The sequence below is a fragment of the Mesoplodon mirus genome, assembly GCF_964341445.2.
Source record: "Mesoplodon mirus genome assembly, chromosome: 7".
NCBI classification, from domain to species: Eukaryota; Metazoa; Chordata; class Mammalia; order Artiodactyla; family Ziphiidae; genus Mesoplodon; species Mesoplodon mirus.
Window position 1 is genome coordinate 138,250,341 of NC_138983.1, and position 22,505 is coordinate 138,272,845.

Below are 22,505 nucleotides of genomic sequence, written 5' to 3' on the forward strand. Positions count from 1 at the left end.
CTTGGAAGGATGAATAGAACTTCACCTGAAAAATGTGGGGACAGGATTCTTGACAGGAAGGCAGCCTGTGCAAAGGCCCCAAGCTGAAAAAGAGAAACCTTTGAGGGATTAAAATAATAATCAATTAAAATAAAAAGTGGCGGGCCTCCCTGGTGGCACAGTGGTTGGGAGTCCGCCTGCCGATGCAGGGGACACGGGTTCGTGCCCCGGTCCGGGAAGATCCCACATGCTGTGGAGCGGCTGGGCCTGTGAGCCATGGCCGCTGGGCCTGCGCATCCGGAGCCTGTGCTCCGCAACGGGAGAGGCCACAACAGTGAGAGGCCCACGTACCGCAAAAAAATAAAATAAAATAAAATAAAAAGTGGCATGGCTCGATAAAGGAAGAGGTAACAAGAGAAAAGGGTGAAAACAAACCAGGCCACATCATGAAGGCTCAGAAACCACATTAAGCATTTGGGGCTTTATTCAAATTCCTGTGTGGAACCACTAAAGACTGAATCAGGAAGGGAGTGACATGGTCAGGTTTTCAGGAAAACTTGATTTGAAAGTGGAGCTTGAAATAGACCTGGTAAAAGCAGATGGATGAAATCCCTGTAAGAGGGAGTCTCATGATTCCAAACAAGAAAATAAGAAGAGATGACGGCTCAGGCCAAGGTAAGGCCATGAAGGTTGGGAAAGGCGACTGGACATGAAATGTTTTGGGTGAAGAACCCATGAGATAAAGAAATGTAGAATCACAGGGGAGAGGGCCATGGGGGAGGGACAGAGGAGATGAGAAATGAGTCCTGATTCCTGACTCAGAAACTGGTCACATGAAGTTCCTGGATGCTTTGTGAGCTGTCATGATAAATACTATGTGTAACATTTGAAGAATTTATACACAGTAATTTTGAGTAGAGGGAATGTTTCTTTGTTTCTATGTTTCCAATATTCTTCTAACAGTTTACGTAAAATGTTAGGCCCAACATTTCTTTTTTGGCAAAAATTCCTGATCTCTGCCAACAATAATCTATATTATCGTACTCCAAAATGTGCTGTAAGGACCATAGCTTGGGAGCTACTGGCCATGACTGTTTCCAACGTCGTTTCCCTGGTTACCCATGTGGAGACTGTACCACACGCTAGGTACTTCTCTGGGTACTTTACAGCTGCCATCTCATCTAGCCTCACACAGCAAATGTTTGGGGTAGCCCATATTCCTATTTAATAGAGGAGAAAACTGAGGCTCTGAGAGGTAAGAAAGTTATCAAAGGTCAAGAAAATTATCAAAGGTCAAATGATCAATTATCAAAATTATTAAAAGGTCAAGCTGGCCACTTGTGGAGCTTGGACTGAAAGTCAGAGCCATTAACCCTGCCATCCACACTCCTCTGTCTACTCCCTGTCACTGCTCCTATCCCACTGCCCAGCGTCCAGCATCAAAAAGTACATTTTCCATGATCTTTCCTCAAATATGTTACATTGCATTTGCCCACTTCTCTGCACGCTCCCATAACTTTGTGGATTATTTATAGCTCATCCAGGTCAAATGAAGACTTAATTACTTAAGGGAACTTAATGTCTTCTTCAAACTTGGGAGAATCCTCTCCGAATTCCCTTTGGCAGATCATTGATAGAAATATTGCATTTGGTTTGTCCCAGCAACTCTCCCTTGGAGATTCTGGTACTAATATTTCTCCATATAGAAACATGTCAACCTATCCTGATTTGTGTCTTAGCTTTAAGCTAATTCTCTGCTTTTGAAAGAAAGTCTCCTCGTTACCCACTTTCTTTTTAAGGCATCTTTGGTCCTAAAACCTTGGGGACACTCCCGTGAAAGCTTGGGTGAATTATTTTCATATTTTGTCCAGGTTCACATGTCCGCTCACAACACTTTCCCTGCTCTCCCCTCCCCAGATTCAGAGCCACCCGAGCCCCATCTAAGTCCACTTTGCCAGGCCACTCCCCAGTGGCTCTGGCTGTCTCGTCACCTGCAGCACCGGTTGTAGCTTTCTGGTGCCCTAGATGAAGGACGTGTACACACAAGGTTCAGGGAGATCATTCCTTTCTAGGAGGGAAAGCCCACATCACCTCCCAGGTCGGCAGGGATGCGATGCTATTTCTGCAGCCTCCATTGCTTTGTCCAGAGAGACCCTGAACTCCCAAAGGCAAATGCATAACGAGGGACAGACATGGGAAAAGCCAGGGAGATGCATAAGCATGTAGAAATGTGTTCAGTCATTTCTTCAATTTATAAGATTCAATAAAGTAAAGAATAGAGATGCTTTGAATACAGAGGATTTGTTTTCCAACTGAAGACACTGTGAGGATTGTGTAGTGTCTTCTTTGTTTTGATATTTATTTATTTATTTTGTTGTACCAGGTCTTAGTTGCAGCAGGTGGGCTCCTTAGTTGCAGCTCCAGGGCTCCTTTAGTTGTGGCATGCGGACTCATTAGTTGTGGCATGCAAACTCTTAGTTGCAGCATGCATGTGGGATCCAGTTCCCTGACCAGGGATCGAACCCAGGCCCCCTGCATTGGGAGTGTGAAGTCTTATCCACTGCGCCACCAGGGAAGTCCCTGTGTAGTGTCTTTCATCTAACCTGATGGCGACAGAAGTTAAAAAAAAAAAAAAGGAAGTGGGATGGTTTGTGTGTTAGAAATACAAAGAAACATGGGTTCTACAGGCAGTACACATGGAAAGCCTTCCACAAGCAAACAGTTGAGAATGGATTTGGTCCTCTTAAAAATGTGTGGGATACCTTCCCATCTGCCCACCTGCCCCTCAGCTCTGCCCTATATTTCTCCTACCCAAATCCATCAAGGACTGCATCCCTCTCTCCATCACCACCCCTCTGCAGTCCCTGCGAGACAAACAGTGAACATTTATATGTCTAACTCAGGGACCTACACCTTTAGAAACCTCAGGGTGAGTTATTTTAGTCTCAACCAGCTCCTACTTCTTGAGAAAGTTAACTTAGCTTGAACACTAAACCATCTGATGAGGTGTTTATCTTTAAGCCACGTTTCACAAGTAAACTGATTTGATGCACGCAATGAGTGTGTGTGTGTGTGTGTGTGTGTGTGTGTTGTTGTAGGAATGCTATGAATGTGTTAAAATCATAGCAAAATAACATCCCAGAATTTCAGCTAGGACCACATTTATAATAAAAAATATTGATTGATTTCAGGGATAGCAAAGATCAGTTCTATCCAATTACACTCTCACTGCCCCTTCTAAAGCTATTTCACAGCTTTTAGTCTTTTACATACAACTGCCATTATAAAATGTTCTTTGTGACACATAAAATTATATATACACACACACACATGTGCTCACGCACACACACACAGAATTTGCTATATATCTTAAGTGGCTTCTCTTAAGAAACTCAGGAGAGACAGACAAAAACACAGCAGAATGAGTCTAAAATATGAAGTCTAAAAGAAAAAATAATCACTAACAGAAAGGAAAGAGAATGAGAGGGAATTTCAAACTAGAATGAAGAGGTTGGAGAGAGAGACACACAGAGATAGAACACACAGTAAAGTCCTTACTGAAGAGGTGGGGAAAACAGGCCCCCAGAAAGTCCAAAGACACAGAATATAAAACTTACTAGTCTAGTTGACCTCTAAAGCCCTTTCAACCACGACATTCTAATCATCTAGTCTTAAATGGATGGCTGAAATATCCTCTTTATGGCTGGATGCCTAGCACAGACTATGATCTAGACAGCCATGTCCCGGCTTGGCTTTAGGGGAAGAGTCCCAAAAGGGCAATTAATTTAGATTTAATGGGACAGTTACTGTAAGTTTAAATAAATGCCAGTTAAATATTAACAGCCTATTTATTGAAGATTAACATTGCTGGTTGCATTGTGGGATTTTCTTTTCCTTAAAGAAACCCTTTATCAGAAGACTTTTAATCATCATGGCTCTTCCATCGCCTGCCTTAGGTCCAGTGTGGCTCATTAATTACTTTGTGCCACAGTTTTCCGAGTTTTGAAGTGGACACCTTGGTGAATGGGAACAGTGGAAGGACAGGGTGCGGAGGGCTATTTCTCTATAGGAGGAACCAATAAGCAGATGTGAAAATGCAGTGCTCTTGAGAAGAGTGTTGAGAAGCATTAAAACCATAGACTGAGAGTTGGAAGAGGACTAGGAGGTCATTTAATCCAAACTCCTCACTTAGAAGGAAAGGGGAAGTGACTTGGGGAACTCCATGCAGCCAATAAGTGACAGATTGGGGGCCCAAAGCAGTACCCTTGACCCCAGCCCTCTACAGGCTGTCATCTTACTGTCGAACAGTTTTCAAAAGTGCATTAGCTCATTTGGATGTATTAGACACTAGATCTTCTCAAAGGTCCACATACCATGGAGATGTTGGTTCTTCTGAAAACAAAGAAGCTAAAAAATCAAAAACAAACAAAAAAAAAGCAAGTGACTTATTTAATGATGGCCTGAGTTAAGACTCGGATCCAGAGACTCTGGTTTATAAAATGATATTTACAAAATGCCACCTCCAATAAGAAGTACAACTGAACCCATAAGTTTTTGAGCAAATTCCTGTCTCATTAAGCTTTACCTCTTCTGCTGTTGCTCCTGGCTGGGGAGAAAATGCAGAAAATTCAGAGAAAAGGTTAAAGAGGGACATGAGTAAAAGGCAATTGATTAAGGAGAAAGGCATGGGGCTGGGCTGCGGAGGAAAGCCGAGTTCCTCTAATGGTACATTTGGGGTTTAAGCTCCAAGTTTGGGGTGGCCGGTTACCATCCAGAGGCTCTTTCTCTGTGAGAAGCCACTACTGACTCTGGTTGGGCTGCATCTTGCAAACCTTGGAATTGGAGTCTGGCTGATCCTGTAGCCCAGCCCTGGGATGCTCAAGGGTAGAAACTGGGAGCAATGAGCTCAGCAATGCATGTTAGTATCCAGTGACTAGTGTAAATCTGGACCTGGGGATGGGTAGGGGGGCTTTGGGCTCCACCACCAGGCCCACGGGAGCAAAGACGGGCCCAAGTTCCATGAAGGTGGTCAGAGGCGCTGCTCATTTACTGCTGAGATGCAGGCGTCTTGTCTTTTTCTCAGGTTGTTTGGCTACTTTTCAGGTGTATGTGGGAGCATGGCAGACAAAAGTTCCCAGGCTGCCACACAAAGAGGAAGCCCCATCCTCTTTCTCAAGCTCAGGCTGTTTCCCACAGGCCTGGATCCTGTGTGCTTTTCAAGACACTGGGGTGGGAACTGGAGGGTCACCTTCTTCCTGCCCTGGTTGGAAGACTAAGCTACTTCCCTTTCTGACCACATCTCAGCGTGATGTTTCTGTTCTGTCCCTGGGATGAAACCCCTCAGGATGTGCACAGGGATGGTGTTCACAGGTCTGGCACTTAGAGGGCTGCTCTTGGGTTCTCGGGACAAATATCACACCTAGACCCCTTCCGAAGGAGGGAAGCACATGCACTGGCCTCCGTGCAGTCCCCATGCAGAAGCCCAGCAGCTGCCAGGCCCTGTGCTCACCTCTGTCCACCAAGAGTCTCAAAGCATCCTCACACCACCCTCTGTGCTACGTACCATTCTTATCACTATTTCACAAACAAGGTTATTGCCCCAAGGTCACACAGCTAGTGATGGAGGAGATGATGTCTGACTTCTGGTCTGTCTGAGTCCAAAGCCCCTGGTCATTCTTAATTGACAAATATGCACTGAATGGATCAATGAATGCATGAACACAGGATGAAGAAGCAGTTAGAGCTTTCCAATCAGAGCACTTCAGACGTCCCCACTCTTAGTTTAACAGAGCACAGTCTGTGAATATAAAAGGCAGCTTCGTCCCAGGCTCCTTGCCGTCCCCGGTTGTATACATTCCATCCTGTCTGCAACTAGATTCCCGCCCACACCATCTGCCCGGTCAACTCCTTCTCACTATTAAGTCCCAGTTTAGAGTCATTTCCTTAGGGAAGCATCTCCTGACTGTCCTGATTCCAAGAGAAACTTCTATCATGTATGTTCTTGCAGTTCCTCACGGTGTTTGTCAGCATCGTATCTACAGTTTTGTAAAGTTCTTGCTTTAATATCTGTCTCCCCTGCCAGGGTCCTTAATGAGGGTTAGATGCACAGTGGTTTTTGTTTTTTGTCTCTCTTGCACACAACTGGAATCCACCACCTAGCACATAGCTGGCATATAGTGTGCACTGAAAACTTGTTTGTTGAGTAGATGAATTTCTTCTCTACATTTTTAAATCCTTGAGAATATCCCGCCGCCCCTCCCTCCATGCCTCTTTTTTTTGTGTGTGGTACGCGGGCCTCTCACTGTTGTGGCCTCTCCCGTTGCGGAGCACAGGCTCCGGACGCGCAGGCTCAGCAGCCATGGCTCACGGGTCCAGCCGCTCCACAGCATGTGGGATCTTCCCGGACCGGGGCACGAACCCGTGTCCCCTGCGTCGGCAGGCGGACTCTCAACCACTGCGCCACCAGGGAAGCCCCCCCACCCCATGCCTCTTTAAATGAATCTTAGGAAACCATGGTCAGTGCCTGGAAATCAACTGTTCCCAACGGGGGAGGCACATCCCAGCTTGTTGTTCTTGGTGACAAGAACGTTCTTAGGGGCTTCCAGGGAGCGCTGGGTTGAGTCCACTACACCTTCAACTTTCCTGGATGTAGATGCAAATAGAACCATTGACAACCCCAGTAGCACTAGACTGTAAGCGAGTTGAGGGCAGGGAAGTGTCTTTCATCTTCGTATCCCTAACTTCCAACAGTTCCTGGCTCACAGGGGGCACTCAGAGTCTGCTTGTCCAAGTTTACTGGCTGACATTGAATTCAGTTGAATACTTGGACGCCCAGAGGCATCAGTACTGGGCAGTAATATTACCATTTCTGTGTTAACATAACCACTTCTGCGGTCCTCTCTCTTGCCACAGATGTAGCAGCCAAAGGAGATATTTTGTCATTTGGTTCTTAAGCAGTGTCCTTACCTGCCAGGTACAGTGGAGAGAACACAGGAGCAGGGACCATCAGCCCCGAGTTCTAGTCCTGATTTACGAGTTGTTAACTTTATTCCTATGATAATGAATCCTCTCTCCTGGGTTCACTCCTCCCACTTATGAAATGGGTGGGTTATACATCTTTCAATGTCCCCTCTGACCATATCATTCTGTGATTCTGGGAATCCAGGGTCTTATTATGACCCCAAACCTAGATATGGAGAGATGCTTCTCTAAAGACCCCTGGCTCTTGCAACGCTCCCCTTTGGGTTTCTGGCCTTTCCTTTGACGGTACTTTGACTTTGCTCGATTGTTCTGCTTTTCTTTACTTTTTTGTCTACCTGCCAACTTTTTTGCTGATCACCCCTCCTCTTTATGTACCTTTCAAAGTCCATGGGCAGCCTCACCTTTGCCTTTTCTTCCCGTGCTCCTTCTCAATTCTCTCTATTCCTGACCTCTTTCTTCTCTCTGGACGCTTCTTCCTCATCTGCAAGTTGCTCTTTGGCCCTCCCTGCTGAAATCCTAACACACCAGACTCTAGCCCAGATGAACAATGAGTTTATTTTGACCCTATATTCACATAGGAGGAAAGAACAGCATGTACTTTTCCAGAGTCCAGCCCTTCCCGACTCCCCTAGAGCCGTCTCTTGAGCCAGACGGACCCGCCTTTTCTGATTAAAACTTGAGAGGTCTATTGGGTGCCATGCCGCTCTAACTGCCCTGCGTGCCGCATCTTCTGGCCTGTGCTCCTATTTGGAGTCTCCACCAGGAGAGGGGGGCCTTTCACCTTTTTAGAGAAGGAGAAGCAGCACTGGCATGTCTCAGGCTAGAGCTCTTCTTTCGGTCTCTTGTGTGTGTAGAATATTCACTGCTCTTTAGCCAACCCCAGCTTGCTGTAGGTAACGCAGACAAACACAAAAACAACAGCTGAAACCATTTCCCTTTCACTGGCAATTCTTCCCTTTTCCAGCCCTGCTTTAGTGAGGAGGTGTTGCTGCCGCCCGGAGTCTCCGTCTAGCTCTGCGTCCTCACCTACCTACCAGCCCTCCAGAGTCTACCCAGCAAGCTCCTCACCCCGTCCTTTGCAGTCCCAGGATTGTTAAAGGGAATGTGATTGTTTTCTTTGGCTCAGGCAGTGTGTGTGTGTGTGTGTGTCTGTGTGTGTGCATGCCTGCGAGCTTGAAAGGCATTGTCCTATAGATATTTTTATAACCTGCAGCAATTACAGCTGCCAGCGTGGAGACAAGCTATGACAAGTTGATTTATGTGTACACTATATGTGTATGCAGGAGGGAACGGAGGAGGGAGAGGAAGACAGCAGGGGGGTGGGGGGGAGAAAGTGGAGGTGGGCGCTCGTTAGGAATCTGCTTTCCAGGAGGTAGAAAGGAAGTTATTTCTCTAAAGAACACAAATAATGAAATTGCTCTGACTGTCATTCCATTTTCATTAACTCGGATATGCTGGGAAAAACAAAATAAATCCAGCAGTTTTTATGAAGCAAGAGACAGGATATAAGATAAGCCACTAAGTGTTGGTTATATTTAGGGATTAGGGGATGAGAAGGGAGTTGACATATGATTTTGATCTTCGTCTAGTCAAACCACTTCAATCAGCAGTTTCAATAAAGTGGATCCTGCCTTGTTAATTGTGCGGGCATCTCTGACCTCTCACCACTTTCTAAACTTCCATTTTTGAATAAAGTTTGGATCCCTGGGTCCACAAAGCAGCTGTGAGGTTGCCAGTGGCTTTTCTTTGTCCAGCCTGAGCGTTACCTGATCTCTGCTGGGTTTTCTGCCGGCCGGGTTGGGAGTCTGCAGCTCACCACTCTCCCTTCCCCCGCCAGAGACAAAGATGGTGTGAGTGTCTTAGATCAACCGCATGCAGACTGGTATAAACTGAACATCTTACAGAGCCTGTAAGAAGAGTTATTTTTTCTGCCCAGCTATAATAATGAAGCAGTGGCAGGCAAAATGTATTAATAAAGCATCTTCCACCTTAAATGGATTTCGAAGTATTTTACTGTAGAGTTAATCATGTATGTAGGCCCCTCGGGAAGGCCTGTTGTTGTCATTACCCACATTCCTAGATGCAAAAACTAATGCTCATTTGTACCTACCTGGGAATTAGATGCAAGAGTCAGGGTGAGAATTTATCATGAAAGGAATCATCCCTGCCATTCTCAAGCCTGGAGGGAAATGACTCCAAAGCCCAGAATGAGCCCCCCTTCCTTCTCCACTGCTGGTGTTTGTTTCCATTTGAGGTGGTGGGACCTGTTTACAAAGAGGAGTTTTGGAGGGGAGCAGGAGCGGTGCTTAAAACGGATGTGGATGATTACAGGTAACTCCTTGGCCTCTGCATAAGGAGAACCCCAGATTCAGCAGACTGAGGTCAGCAGTCATGACCTCACGCCTGACGTCTGCTCATATAACATCTTAACTTGGTGAAATCATGCAACTTCCTACTTCCACAATTCCCACTGCAAAGTGAAGGTAAAGGAGGGACTTGTCAGAACGGATTGGTACTAAAATAGGTTAATTCTCCTCCTATTCTTTCAAAAGCATAAACAAAACCTCCTGCGCCCTGAAGGCATCATTTTTGTTTTTCTTGATAGTAAAGTCATTCTTTGTGGTCATAAGTTGACAATTGATTTTTTTTTTTTTTTTGGTCCTCACTGGACAAAAGTAGCGATGGATTTCCCTGAAAATTTAATATTGGAAAAGTCAACAGAGGAGACGAGGGGAAAATGGGTGAAATGATGGATTAATTGAGATCTTCAGTGTGAGTTGCTTGACTTTACATTGTTGTACACTCTCGGGTCACCTGTTAAAAGAGGAAGCCATGCCCCCTCAGTCTTTCTTTGTTACCTTGGAGCGTGGCTTCCACATCTGCACACCCACCTCCGTCCCTACCAATCCAGGGCAGTTGGAGTGACCAGGGTATGATGAGTGAGATGCCTGTGCATCACTCACCCGTGTTTGATCTACACGTAAGTGGGGTGACCAGTTGAAAGATGCTTGCACTCTTATGGCACCAGGACCCTATGGTTACAGCGATTCAGTTAGGATGATTCCGTCTCTTTGGTGGTGGCTGGATGGCTTTTGGGAAGAACATTGGTTGTTGTTGTTGTTATTTAACAGTTGTTTTAAAAAAAGAGCTTCCTGGTTGGCTTTGAGACAGAGTCTAGGGGAAAAACAGAGCCACGGCTGCTTCCTCTCTGTCCCCAGGGAGAATCTGGGTCAGTGCAGGGAGCTCAGACAGGAGTCCCTGAGCAGAGAACATGTTGGTGTTAGCACGTGGGGTGGGCTGTGCCGCTCTGGGTTTCCCCCTTCCCTCAGGAGGCAAGCCCAGGCTGGAAGGAACTGCGTCCCATCAGAGCTGAAGTGAGAGGAAACATGCAGATGTAGGCACAGAGGGACCCACAGCAGCCGGAGAGGAGAAGTGACAGCAACTGAGGCCAATGCAGTTCTTCCCTGGGTTTCAAGAATTTGAAAAACACACCTCTTAAGATGAAATCAGCTCTGCAGGAGTGTGAAGCCCAGGACACTTGGGAATCCTCTGTATCAATAGAGCCAGGGGCTCACACTCATTCATCTGAGTGAGCACTTTGCAGGGCTAGCATCTTTTAATGTCGGCAAAACAAGATTAAAGAATGTAAGTCAGTATCTGAACTTGACCAAAATTTTGATGCGGTTTTGCCAGTTTCGCACACTAAGAGGCGTCTGTGATTTTGCATTTGTTTTATATATGGAAGATCTCTATTTAGAATGGTGTTTGAAGTAGCTTTTGGGGGGTGGCGGTGGGGTGGGCGTTGCCTGTTGAATAAATATGAGATGATTCTAAAACGTCCTCCCAACACTTTAAATTTACTCTAAATGCTAATGAATTAATCTGATAATTTTAAAGGTGCACGCGTGCATGCTGCAGAGTTTTCTTTTCCTAGTTAATTAGTTTGTGACCCTTATTAAGATGTCTTGGGCTTATTGAGGCTGTGTAGTAACTTTGCATTTCTTCTTAATTTGGAAGTGACAGCTCTTCAAGGGGGGAAGTGGTTAAACTCCTCGCCTGGGCTCCTGCGGCCCCGGCGCGGCGCGGCGGGGGTTAAGGTGGGCGCCTGCGCCCCGCGCCCGCCGCCCGCCGGGATGCGCGCGGTCCGCCAGCTCGCTCGGCGCCTGTACGGCGGAGAGCTGCGGTCAGTGATGGAGCTGCTGCCATGACAACCCCGGCGGTCTGGGCCCGCGCGCGTCGGGGCTGCTCCCGGGAGGCCCGCGGCGCGGAGGCCGGGGGCGGCCGCTGAGCGGGGCGTCCTCGCGGCTCCGGGGCCGGCAGCCCCTCGCCTTCCACAGCTAGTGAGCGAGCGAGCGAGCGTCCGCCGCCGTGCGCTCCCGCCTCGGCCGCCGCCGCGGAGACCGCCCAGCCGAGACCGGCCGCATCGCGGCGGCTGCAGCGCGCATTTGGGCTCGGACGAAGTTGACCGAGGCGGCTGCTGCAGCATCCCCGGTCCGGATCGCGCGAAGCCCGGCGTAGCCTCTCCTCCTGGCTCGCCCCTGCGCCTCCTGCGTGTTCCACTTTCTGGCTCTGCTATTGTTACAGACTGTTTCCTGCTGGCCAGCCTGCCTCTGAAACTTACAAAGAAAGTGTTGGCTTTGCCCTTGTTGGAACTGAGGAATTCAGACCATCTCTGTGTAGCCGGATCTAACCCACTCCCTGTCCCCTTTTGGTACCAAAGTGCTTACTCCTCTCCAAAGTGCCATGCCTGAGCTGTTAACGGGAGGAAGGGGCTCCTGAGACGCGCCCGCACCTTTGCACCTGTCTTTGCTCTTCGCCTCTCTCCGCCACTTTCCCGGCCGAAGCAGCACCGAGGGAGCCCCCTTTGGATGTTCTCCGTGGAAACCGCTTCTCCGAGGCTGGAGCGCTGAGGCTGGTTTTGGGGAGGAACACTAGACTTGGAGGAGTCTGCGCGCTTTTCTCCTGCCCGCGCCTCCGGGCCCCCGTGCTCGCTCCCCCGCCTCACCCCACCCCACCCACTTCCTGTGCGCGCCCAGGGGGCGTGTGCCGAGCGGCTGCCGGAGTTCTGGGAAGTTGTGGCCGTCGAGGATGGGGGTCTGTGGGTACCTGTTCCTGCCCTGGAAGTGCCTCGTGGTCGTGTCTCTCAGGCTGCTGTTCCTTGTACCCACAGGAGTGCCCGTGCGCAGCGGAGATGCCACCTTCCCCAAAGCGATGGACAACGTGACGGTCCGGCAGGGGGAGAGCGCCACCCTCAGGTAGGGAGCCGCCATTCTTCTCTGAATCGACAGTGATTTGTGTAGGGGATGGGGGAGAGGGGTAGGGGTGCAGGTGTGTTTTCTGCAGCTGCTGGCAGGGAGGTCGCTGCTTCCCTGGGCTGCACAATTCATGGCTGAGCTGCGTGCTCTGCCCCGGAAAGGTGGTGGTCATAGGGAAACGCTCAGAGGTTCCAGAGATGAGCTGTTTCCCCCAAACTGGCCTCCTAGGCTCAGGACTTGGTAAGCAGGAGGGGAGGCTGGGCCAGGGGGTCTCTGAGATGGAGGCCAGTGGCCTGAGCACTGTCTGTCCCTGAAACCGGTGGCCGTGGTGACTGGGGGCCTGGCTGGGGCTCGGCGTGAACAGTCTTCTCTGGCGTTAACGAGTCCCAAAGGCCGGGTCTGGCTTTCTGTGAATGCCATCACTCTCTCTGCCTGTGCCGTGGGGTGTTGCCAGCCCCGCTCCCGTACTCTGGCAGAGCTGCTGTTTTGTACTGGGTCTGACTGCGTCTGAGCTTTCCTGGGGTGTCTTCATGCCATGAGCTGGTAGCCAGAGGGACATGCTTTCTCTGTCTGAACATGGCTTTCTGAGATTGAAGCCATGGAGATGAGTCTGATTTGTCTGTGGAAAAGATCGTTTACTTTGGTTAACTGTGCTGTCCACTAAAGCAATATGTTCAAAACTCATCTCCCAAATGGAAATTGGGTCTCAGTGTTGGCTTGGGTCCTGCTTGACGTCTGGGGTTAAGGCTGACAGGAATTGGAGAAGGAAAAGAAGAATCTTGACTATGTTTTGAGTAAGGTAGGACGAATCTGTCTCCCTTTTCCCCTGGCCTCCTGAAATGCTAACTCAATTTCCAGAGTCTACAAACCATACCACTCACAGAAGGACAACACAGAATTAGTGATTGCAATGGGAGATCTTTACTCTCTGGAATTTTATGAGAGTCAGCAGGAGGTAGAAGTTAAGAAGATCCATGGGAAGAATGTATGCGTGCTTAACTAAAGTTTTCCAGACTGGGCCACTGAGCTGACTGTAAGGCAGGATGGCAGTATTCCCATCCCTTGTACATGAAGATTCTTGGAGAGAGAACCTTGGTGTTGGTGCCCACTCTTTTACACCTTTTGTGACTGTTCTTCTAAGGTAGCTCTTCTAAGGTTTATGGATGGTGCATGTAAGGCAATACCCATGGGATAGAAAATGTTGCAAAAGGGACACTGGGTTACAGAGCTGACTTGTCAGGACATTGCCAAAGGAAGTGTGTGATTTAAGGGCCTGTCATAGTCTGCAAGCACCCATGCTCCTTTGTCTTTGGCGAGCTAACGCTCATGCCCCCAGGGTACTCACTGGTTCTGGAAACCCACCTCGTCCACTGAGCCCTGAGTTAGGGACTATTTTGAGCAAAGGTTGGATGTCTAACTGCCTCACACCTCACACCTGAAATAACTGTGTATCTGCTTTATAAAGGATTTCATGGAAACTTTAAATATGCCCTGATTTCAGACTACTTAGAAAGAAAAACAAAAACAAACCTCTAAAGCAATGTAGTCGATGGCATTTAGTGTCCTCTGGATGCCCCCTTTTCCCTAACCCTTGGCTGCAAGATATAGCCCTCAAGAAACAAGATGGAGACAGTCTCATACTGAGAATATTTTAGAAACGATGGGAAGGTACTTTCAAGGAGAAGGAGGAAGGCAGTCAGCTCTGTAGAGATTTGGGGATAAAGAAGTAGCCAAGGGGCCTTGACAGATGTAGCTGCCATATCATAGTAATAATGAGGGGATTTGGGAAGGGAGGGATCTGGTCTTCAGAGGGCAGTCCCCAGGCTCTTGAGAATGAGGACTCTGCTGGATTTGTCAGACGCTCAGCTGGGGCCTGGAGCAGCTCCTCTGAAAAATCGCGTTATCGTGTACTGGCTGGCTTCTCTTTCTTTGTCTTTGCTTCCATGCCTCTTCCTGACTCACTCCGGGCCCCTCTCCTTGTCTCTCGTGCACTCACGTTTGTTTGCATTGTCACGTATGCTGTAGACTCACTGGGCTTGACTGGTTGTAGAGGGAGGGCGTGGGATATGGTGGGGCTTTTTCAGCCCAGCCCTGGCATAAAAAGGCCCTCCTGGAACATCTCCTGACGTCCAGGGCCAGCCACTGAGGCTGACTGTCTTCCGGACAAGGAGGAGGAAGACCCTCCCAGTGGAGGGAGCCCTACAGGGCCAGGATTAGAGGAGCTGGGATCTGCGTGACACCAACCTGTTGGCCATGGGCCTAATTTAGGATGCGAGCGGGGCAGCAGGTGGACCGTGCAGATGGCGCTCAAGCCTCCACAGGATGGCCATCGTCCTCCTCAGGCCCCCCTGCACTAGACAAGGAGGGGCCCCCGTGTTGGGCTGCACTTCTGTGGAGCGGAAGCCCTTAAACACAGGCTCTGCATTTTGTGATGCTGTGTGCAAAGAAGCAAGTAGGAATTTCTGAATGTGTTTTGTTTGCATAGAAATTGCTAAATTTGCACATAACCTGATTCCAGGTTGCAACAATCGAGTGGTTCAGGGCTCTGGGTTATTTCCCTTTTGCTTTTATTGTGTGTATGTGGGTCGTCTCTTCCTTCTTTTGTCTTCCCTCCCTCCCTCCCTCCCTTCCTTCCTTCTTTCCTCCCTCCCTCCCTTCCTTCCTTCCTCCCATCCTCACCTCTTTCTTTTTCGTTCAGCATGTGACCAAGCTACACAGACCACAGCCATCCCTGCTCTGCCCTGAGAACTACCCTCTCCCTGTCACCACAGGTGACCCTGAGATTCATACTTGTAGTTTTCTTCTCAACCAGCAGAGGACTTTTTTGCTCTAATTTCATTTTATTCTGCTTTGTTCTCACCAGTTTCATTTTTTGAGGATCTTTTGCAGTTCCCAAAGAACGAATGCTTCAGCAGCAGATTCTAATGTGAGGAAACTTTTTAGAATGTTTTATTTCCTCCAGTTAACACTAATGGTCCTTGTGGACATATTGGGAAACCTTTCACCTAATACGGCATCCACAGTCTGAATAGAATTACAGACAATTTGCAGTCTCCTAGTCTTTCTGCCCTCCTGCCAGTAGTCTGTACGCATATTTTTTTAAAAAGGGTGAGGTTTCATAAAATAGAATATTCCATAATAATAACATGAACTGAAGTTTCTCCACTACTCACTATGTCTTAGGGAGTATTCTAAGTGTTTTACACACTATCTCACCCATCATCCAACCTCATAACATTAACATTTAACCCTAATACAACCCCTCTGGTTGTAGATGCTATGGTTATCCCATTTTACAGATGAGAAAACTGAGTTTACATAATTTGATTAAGGTTGCACAGCTAGGAGATTTGGAAGCCAGATTACGAGGAGTGGTAATAATAATGTTGAATGATGAATGGTACTATCAATTATTGGTTAGTTACTCACAATTAATCCTCACAACAACTCTCTGAAATAGACTAAATTATGTCTGTTTTATAGATGAGGGTGCTGAGGCCTGGAGAGGGGAATTTACCTAAAATCTCACAAGTTAGCACGTGGCCGAGCTGGAACGCTGACTCCTTGACTTTGCAGGGCGAGCTTTTCCCACCGCATTCTGTGTTCTCACGACTCCTTGCGGAGACTTGGCATCGTCTCTCTGCTCATTTTGTCTCACACCCTGTCTTGCGATGCTGTTTATCTCTCTGTTTTCCTTCTCCACGTGGATGGGGAGCTGCTAGCTCTTGGAAGCGGGGATCCTGCTCTGTGATGCCCTGAGCACCGTGTGCTTCCAAATGTTTACTGAACAGATGAGATGACTGAACACTAAACAGAAGTATCCCCTAGCCTCTATACAGCTGGGGTCGACCAACTAAGATGTGTGGAGTGGTTCTTACATGAAGGGCGTGAGCTGGGTGTTGGTTGTGGAAAGGCTTGAGGCTGAGGCTTCTCACCCCAGGGCCTTGGGTCCAACTCAAAAGGCCAGGCTGTGGACGCAGAGGTTGAAGAGGTCATCAGCCATGGAGGCAGATGTGCCCATCATCGCGTGGGTGGGTGGTCTACCCGTGGTCAGAGAAGAGCGGCCCTCTCTCCCATTGGGTGGGCTGCACTCCTCTGATGGGGGCAGGAGAGCCTGAGAGGCCCGGTGCATGGGTCTCATTAATTAGAGACTGTCACTAAATGTCAGCATCACTGGACAACTTTGATGGATGCATTTCATGTTTTCATGGATTCCCCAAATAAGGCCGCAACCAGTAAAGTGAGTTGTTTCCTTGGGGGTCTACTGCTAAGTGCTTTTTTAAAAAATATGAGTTAAAAATGAAAGGTCTGAGAAATGTACAAGATGGAAGTTGGGTTTCGGTATAGCAGTTCCACAGAAAAGCAGAGAACAATGTGGTTTCCATACTTGAGAAAAGCCATGGGGGCCCCTTCCAGCTGTAGGAGACTGTGGCATGTTATTCATATCATGGAAAGCATTTAGCATTTCGGTTTTGAAGCTGATGGATTCTCTGTTCGTCTCTCCAGCTACTCCATGGCCTCTTGAGGCCAGAACTCTGCCTTCTTTAGGTTTTTGTCCCTAGTTCCTAGTCCATGACTTGGACCAGGGCTTTTGCTAATAAAGTCTGAGTGCAGGTCCCCCTCTTTCCTTCACTCACTCTGCTGTAGACATCCTGACCTTCTCCCTGTTTTGTGAATACAGAAAACGTACTCTTGCTACAGAGCCTTCCCATGCATGGCCCCCACTGTGGACATACCCCTCGTCCAGATCCTCCCATGGGCAGTTCTTCATCATTTTGGCCTTAGCTCAGGTGGAACCCCCTCCCTGAAGCTGTTCCTGACACCCAAATAAAAGTGATCCCCTACCACTTCCCCCAGGCTTACGCTGGCATATCATCCTGGATTATTTCTTCAGAGCAATCATCTGTATTTGAGATTTTCCCATTCATTTGTTTGGTTAGTTGCTCCTGATCTGTCTTCCCCAACTGGGTTGTAACTTCCTTGAGGGTGAGTGCCTTCTCTGTCTTATTCTGTGCAGTGTCTGGCAGGTACAAGGTGCTCAGTAAATAGCCGTTGCATGAGTGAAGGAAGGAAGGAATGTCTGCGATCACTGTCTTTTCCTTGCCCTCTCTGCCCTTTTTTTCCTGAGCTGTCTTGTGTTGTCCTTGCCCCGGATGTGTTCCTGGCTCACTGTCCTTTGTTTCTGGGTCATGCTATGTTGGGTGTGACGTTGCTCTGGAGGAGGTTACAGATACACGTCAGTAATTGAGCCGGTGTCTTTCTGTCCAGGACACAGATGGTCTGTGTCCATTGTCTGTTACTTCATAGCTGCACCCATAACATATGCCATTTTTCTGCCAGGTCACTCCCGTATCCAGTCCTTAAGCCTTTGAAGAAATGCTACTCTCTGATGATGTACTCAAACCCAGGTAGACCTCAGGGAAATTAGCATTTTCAAGATAAAGAGGGGCACATCATTCTGTGCCTCTCTGCCCATCCTTCTTTCTATTTGGAGCCTGCTGTCAGTGGTTGTATGGTCATGTAAGTATTGATCTGTTGTTTATGAGTTAACTTGTTCAGAATAACAGTGCCACTCAGGAAGCATGTGCTGCTCTGGCTGCTTTGGCCCCTACCGGGATGGACCCCTGTTTGCTCACCTCTGGGCCTTGCCAGTCTTCCATTGGGTGGACCGGGGCTCAGAAGAGCATGGACAGATGGCGCTGTGGAGGAAGGCTCCTGGAAGCACACACAGCCTGTTGAGGAGCCAGAAACTAAAATGGGAAAACTGAACACCCAATCGAGCGTGGGGCAGGGGGAGAAGGCACAATGCCAGTTGCCAGGAGAACCTAAAGAACTTACAGAAGAGGGGCAGCCCGGTTCTCCAGCACTCCTCACCTGCAAGGTTCAGTGCTTTGCAGAAATGCTTCTCTTTTCTTCTGAGTTTGAAAGGATTACAGAGCCCAGGGAGTTCAACCACCTGTTTTTTTCAGATAATGAGGCTAGTGATAATCAGTCTCCCACAAAGAGGGCTTCCTGTAAGGGTGAGAAGGAGCTGACATCCAGCCACACTGCATCACGCAGCTGTGAGCCCTGGCTTAGGGCTACCTGTGCCTGAGACAAGGTTGCCTTGTCCTACTAAGTGCAAAAGCATCTTACTGACTGTGGGTGCCTTTGACAGAATTGGCTAACGTTTGTCATCACGCTCTCTCCTAACTGCTGCTTCCCTCTGCTACTAAAGCTGGCATTCTTAGCCTTTATCAGTTCTGCCTCTGGCTGGGTGGGACAGCTCTGTTTACTATGTGTCAGACAGGCACTGAGCACTCTACCAGCACAGACTTCTTGAACGCTCATAGATGCTCCATGAGGTGGAGACAGTTATTATTGCAGTTCTACAGATCACGAAAGCAAAGCACTGGAAGGCAGAGTGAGCCACTTCCCAGATCACACCGTCGGGTGGTGAATGTGCCTGGGGCTGAGAGCCAGTTTTGTCTGAATACTAAGCTCATTCTCTTTTTGTACCGAAGGGCTTTCCTCACTCTGTTCCTTCTTTTCATCATTGCCCACTTCTTCTCTTCCCAGAAACTGAGTGCATTTCGTTGTCCTTCCTTGTTCTGGGGCACAAGAACCTCCTTTCTGGAGGTATTTTAGGGATTGGGTATGGGAGTGGGTCAGGTGTGGTGTGGTCTGTGACACGATGGGGACGCAGGGAATGACCCAGCTGGCCTCTAGATGTCCCTTCGCATCAGAGGATCGTAGAATCTTCATAGATTGTTCAAGTCAGAATTTTATCCAAACGGGTGGTTCTTCTTCCACCCGTTTGCTTCAGATATCAGCAGTCTTGGACCCTCTCACAGAGAGTTAATAATTCCTCAGAATTACCACGTATCTCTCTGGAGTGGGATACTGCACACACTGAGGTGGAAGTGCACTTCTCTGAGGCCCACAAGCCAGTCTCTCTGGCGGCCCTAACAGTGCAAGGCAGAATAGGTGACACCCTCACCCATAAATTTCCTTCTTTGTTGTGCTAGGAATAGGACCATTGACATTTCTCCTGGGGAAGCCTGAACAAATTATAATTAATATGAATGGCACATTTATTCTCTTAAGTTCGAAGTCTCCACTGATGGGTAAAATGCGACTTTATTTTTGCATGATTTGAGATCATTTTGCTTCCTTGGGAGCAGGTTGATGAGTTCCTGGGGTAATAAATAAATAATACCATTAACATCACACAGATGGTCAAATAATAGTGTTGTTAGGAAATCAAGAATTGGTTTGGTTTAGGATGCAATTTCAAATTGCACTTGTGAGCCAAAGGCAGGGAGGAAGCAGTAGGAATGTTTCACGTGAGTGCAATTGAAGGAGACAAAGCTCTTCAACAAACCAGACCTTCCTAACTCATATTCCAGCAGGAGTGGTGTGCCAGAGAGAAAACGGACTGGAAGACAGGGTGCCACTAACTCGGACTCAAGTACTCTCTCTGTTCTCTTGGGCAAGTTTTAAAAATTCTTCCATATAAAGAGGACATTTACTACCTACCTCAAAGGATCGTTTGGGGTTAAAATGAAATGGTGTACACAAAGCTTAGTCTATAACTATATAATTAGTCTCTTTCTTTCCACGTATACAAATGTACACACATGTGTTTACATGTGTGTGTGTGTATAATAGTAACACATTTAACAGTTTTCCCTATAACCTACTGTAGCCTAAACACCCATGTGGCAACACTTTGATAGATGTACTGTGTCTGGCTTCTGGAAGATCTATGAAGAGAGGAATGCCTCTCCATCCATGTCTAATTATACTTCTCTGTGTGCTTCTCCTACACATCTGCCTAGATCCTAGGAATCTTCTTCTGTTCAAATAATTTCTGGAGCTATTTTATATCAGAGAGGGAGTGAGGAGAAAGGTATTCCTTTATTTTTCATCACAAGATTGCTGCATAGAAAGTTATGACAGTTCATGGCTCTGAAGATGAATTTCCTATGAGATTAAAAAAAAACAATAAACATATGGAAGGTTCTATGGAGCCAGATTATCTGACACAGATAATGGTGTCAGGAGTTCATGCATAGATTTAGGATTTGTAGACCTCTTTTTCCTTGGAAGACTGGTTCTTCCCTGACAAGTCCACTGGAGTCAGCTGGGAAAGCCAGGGTAGGGGTGCCATCGACTGTTGGGGGTGGTTAAGCCCTTCCAGCTTTGCAGCCCTGTGATTGTATTTCCCATCGTTCTCACCTGTTCACTGAGAGGCCAGCTCAGGACTTCCACAGCAACGGTGACAAGAGAAAAGGGGGCCTCTCTGCATTTGGTCATTTTTCTCCCGTGCAGTTCTGGGGCAAGACCAGTGTGTCTGCCATGAGAAACTGATCTCGGAATTCGCTGATGGAACTACAGGAGCAATCCTTCTCCCTGCAACCCTGTGCCATGGGGCTTAAAGTAGTTTAAATTATACATAGCAGTCTCAGTTGTTCATGATCTGTTTTCCCCAAATCTCATTGATTCACATGGTTGAGTTATTTGGGTTTATTTGGGTGTATTTGGCCAACTTGCTGCCTTGTCAGTGTGAGATGTTTTGGCTTAGAAACCTTTTGAGAGGTTAGATTTGTCTTGTACAAAGTACATATGAATTAATCTTACAATCTTGCTGATGGATTTTTTAAAATAATAGAATTTTTAATGAAAACAGCATCAACCACCAGGCTGATGGAAAATGACAAAACTGACATCAACCTTCAGATAAAGCTTTGCTGGCCCCATAGAGGAAAGGAAGATATGTTTGTGTGAAAATAATTTCTTGATCTTCTGTGGCTTTCAAACAGGCTATAATGTAGTGGATGAGGGGAAAAGTGCTCTTGCACTCAGAATATTCATCTTTGGACACATTTACTCATCAGGAAAGCTCAATCCAAAACAATTCTAACTGGTCAGAACCCACGAGGAAGAAAGAAAAAATATATGCAAATTATTTTTTATTTGGTGCACAAGTTATACATGAAAACTGGAAAAAGCAGTACTTCAGTGTTGTGAGTTGAATTGCATCACTCCCCTCCTGACCTGCACCCCCCAAAAAAAAAGATCTGTTGGAGCCCTCACATCCAGTACCTTAGAATGTGACCTATTTGGAAATAGGTTCATTGCAGATGTAACTAGTTATTCAGATGCATTCACACCAGAGTAGGGTGGGACCCCAATGCAATACAACTGGTGTCCTGATAAGAAGATGACCTGCGGAGACACAGTTGACACACAGGGAGAAAACCATGTGATGACAGAGACATTTGAGCAATGAGGCTGCAAGCCAAGGAGTGCCAGAGGTTGCCCATGAAGCACCAGAGCTAGGATGATGCAGAGAGGGATTCTCTCCTACAGGTTTCATAGGGAATGTTCCCTGCAGCACCTTGATTTCAGACTTCCAGCCCCCTGAAATGTGAGACAGTACATTTCTGTTGTTTCAAGCCATGCATATTGTAATGCTCTGTTGTAACAAACCCAGAAACTGATACACATGGGTGTTATAAAGAGATTGCTTAAATAATATCTGTGTACAATGCTCCTGGTATGACTGTTTCTTCCCCAGTCATCAGCTCCCAGACTCCATCACAGATGTCTAGGAGGCTGACCCAGAGTAGGAATGTAGTTAGAATTGATTACTCTCTTTTTCCTAATAGACCATCAGGACAAACCCTATTGCATCTTACTTTTCAGTTATCTTATTAGCCACCTCAGAAGTCAAAGATCTACCAGACTATGCATCATTTTTTGATTCTTATTGTCATAGGGTCCTGTACATATGATAATCTGACCCAGTTGCAAAACTCTCTCTAATCTTCTGAAACCTTTTATTACCCTCTGGCCTCTATGATCTGTCACCAGCGAAATCCCTGTGTCCCCTCTCTCTTCTCTGAATGTTCCCCTCAGCCTTTTTTTTTTTTTTTTTTTTTTTTTTTTTGTGGTACGCGGGCCTCTCACTGTTGTGGCCTCTCCCATTGTGGAGCACAGGCTCCAGTCGCGCAGGCTCAGAGGCCATGGCTCACGAGCCCAGTCGCTCCACGGCATGTGGGATCTTCCCGGACTGGGGCACGAACCCGTGTCCCCTGCATCGTCAGGCAGACTCTCAACCACTGCGCCACCAGGGAAGCCCCCCTCAGCTTTTGCTCAATCTGAGACTTGGTTGTTTTCTGGATCATTTCCACTCCTAGAGTCTGATCAGCAGTAGCTGTTTCTCTCCTGTATCCTTGTTGCCATGAGGCCTGAAAGCTGGAGAGATGTTCTCCTCATGACTTACTGTGGCTTCAGGACATTTCT

The 22,505-nt window shown here is 47.5% G+C and overlaps 1 protein-coding gene across 6 annotated transcripts in view; it reads left to right on the plus strand.

The window, feature by feature from the left end:
- The first annotated feature begins 11,263 nt into the window (after positions 1 to 11,263).
- Positions 11,264 to 22,505, plus strand: part of NTM (neurotrimin) — a 387,993-nt gene continuing 376,751 nt past the window's right edge. For 2 of the 6 annotated variants that reach the window (XM_082627737.1, XM_082627738.1), the window contains exon 1: positions 11,266 to 12,215. In XM_082627737.1, the coding sequence (XP_082483863.1) occupies positions 12,049 to 12,215 (167 nt within the window). In that variant the 5' untranslated portion in view covers positions 11,266 to 12,048. Of the gene's footprint in view, positions 12,216 to 22,505 lie in introns of all 6 variants that reach the window. The other 4 variants (XR_014294673.1, XM_082627740.1, XM_082627739.1 and 1 more) reach the window with 3 other exon arrangements.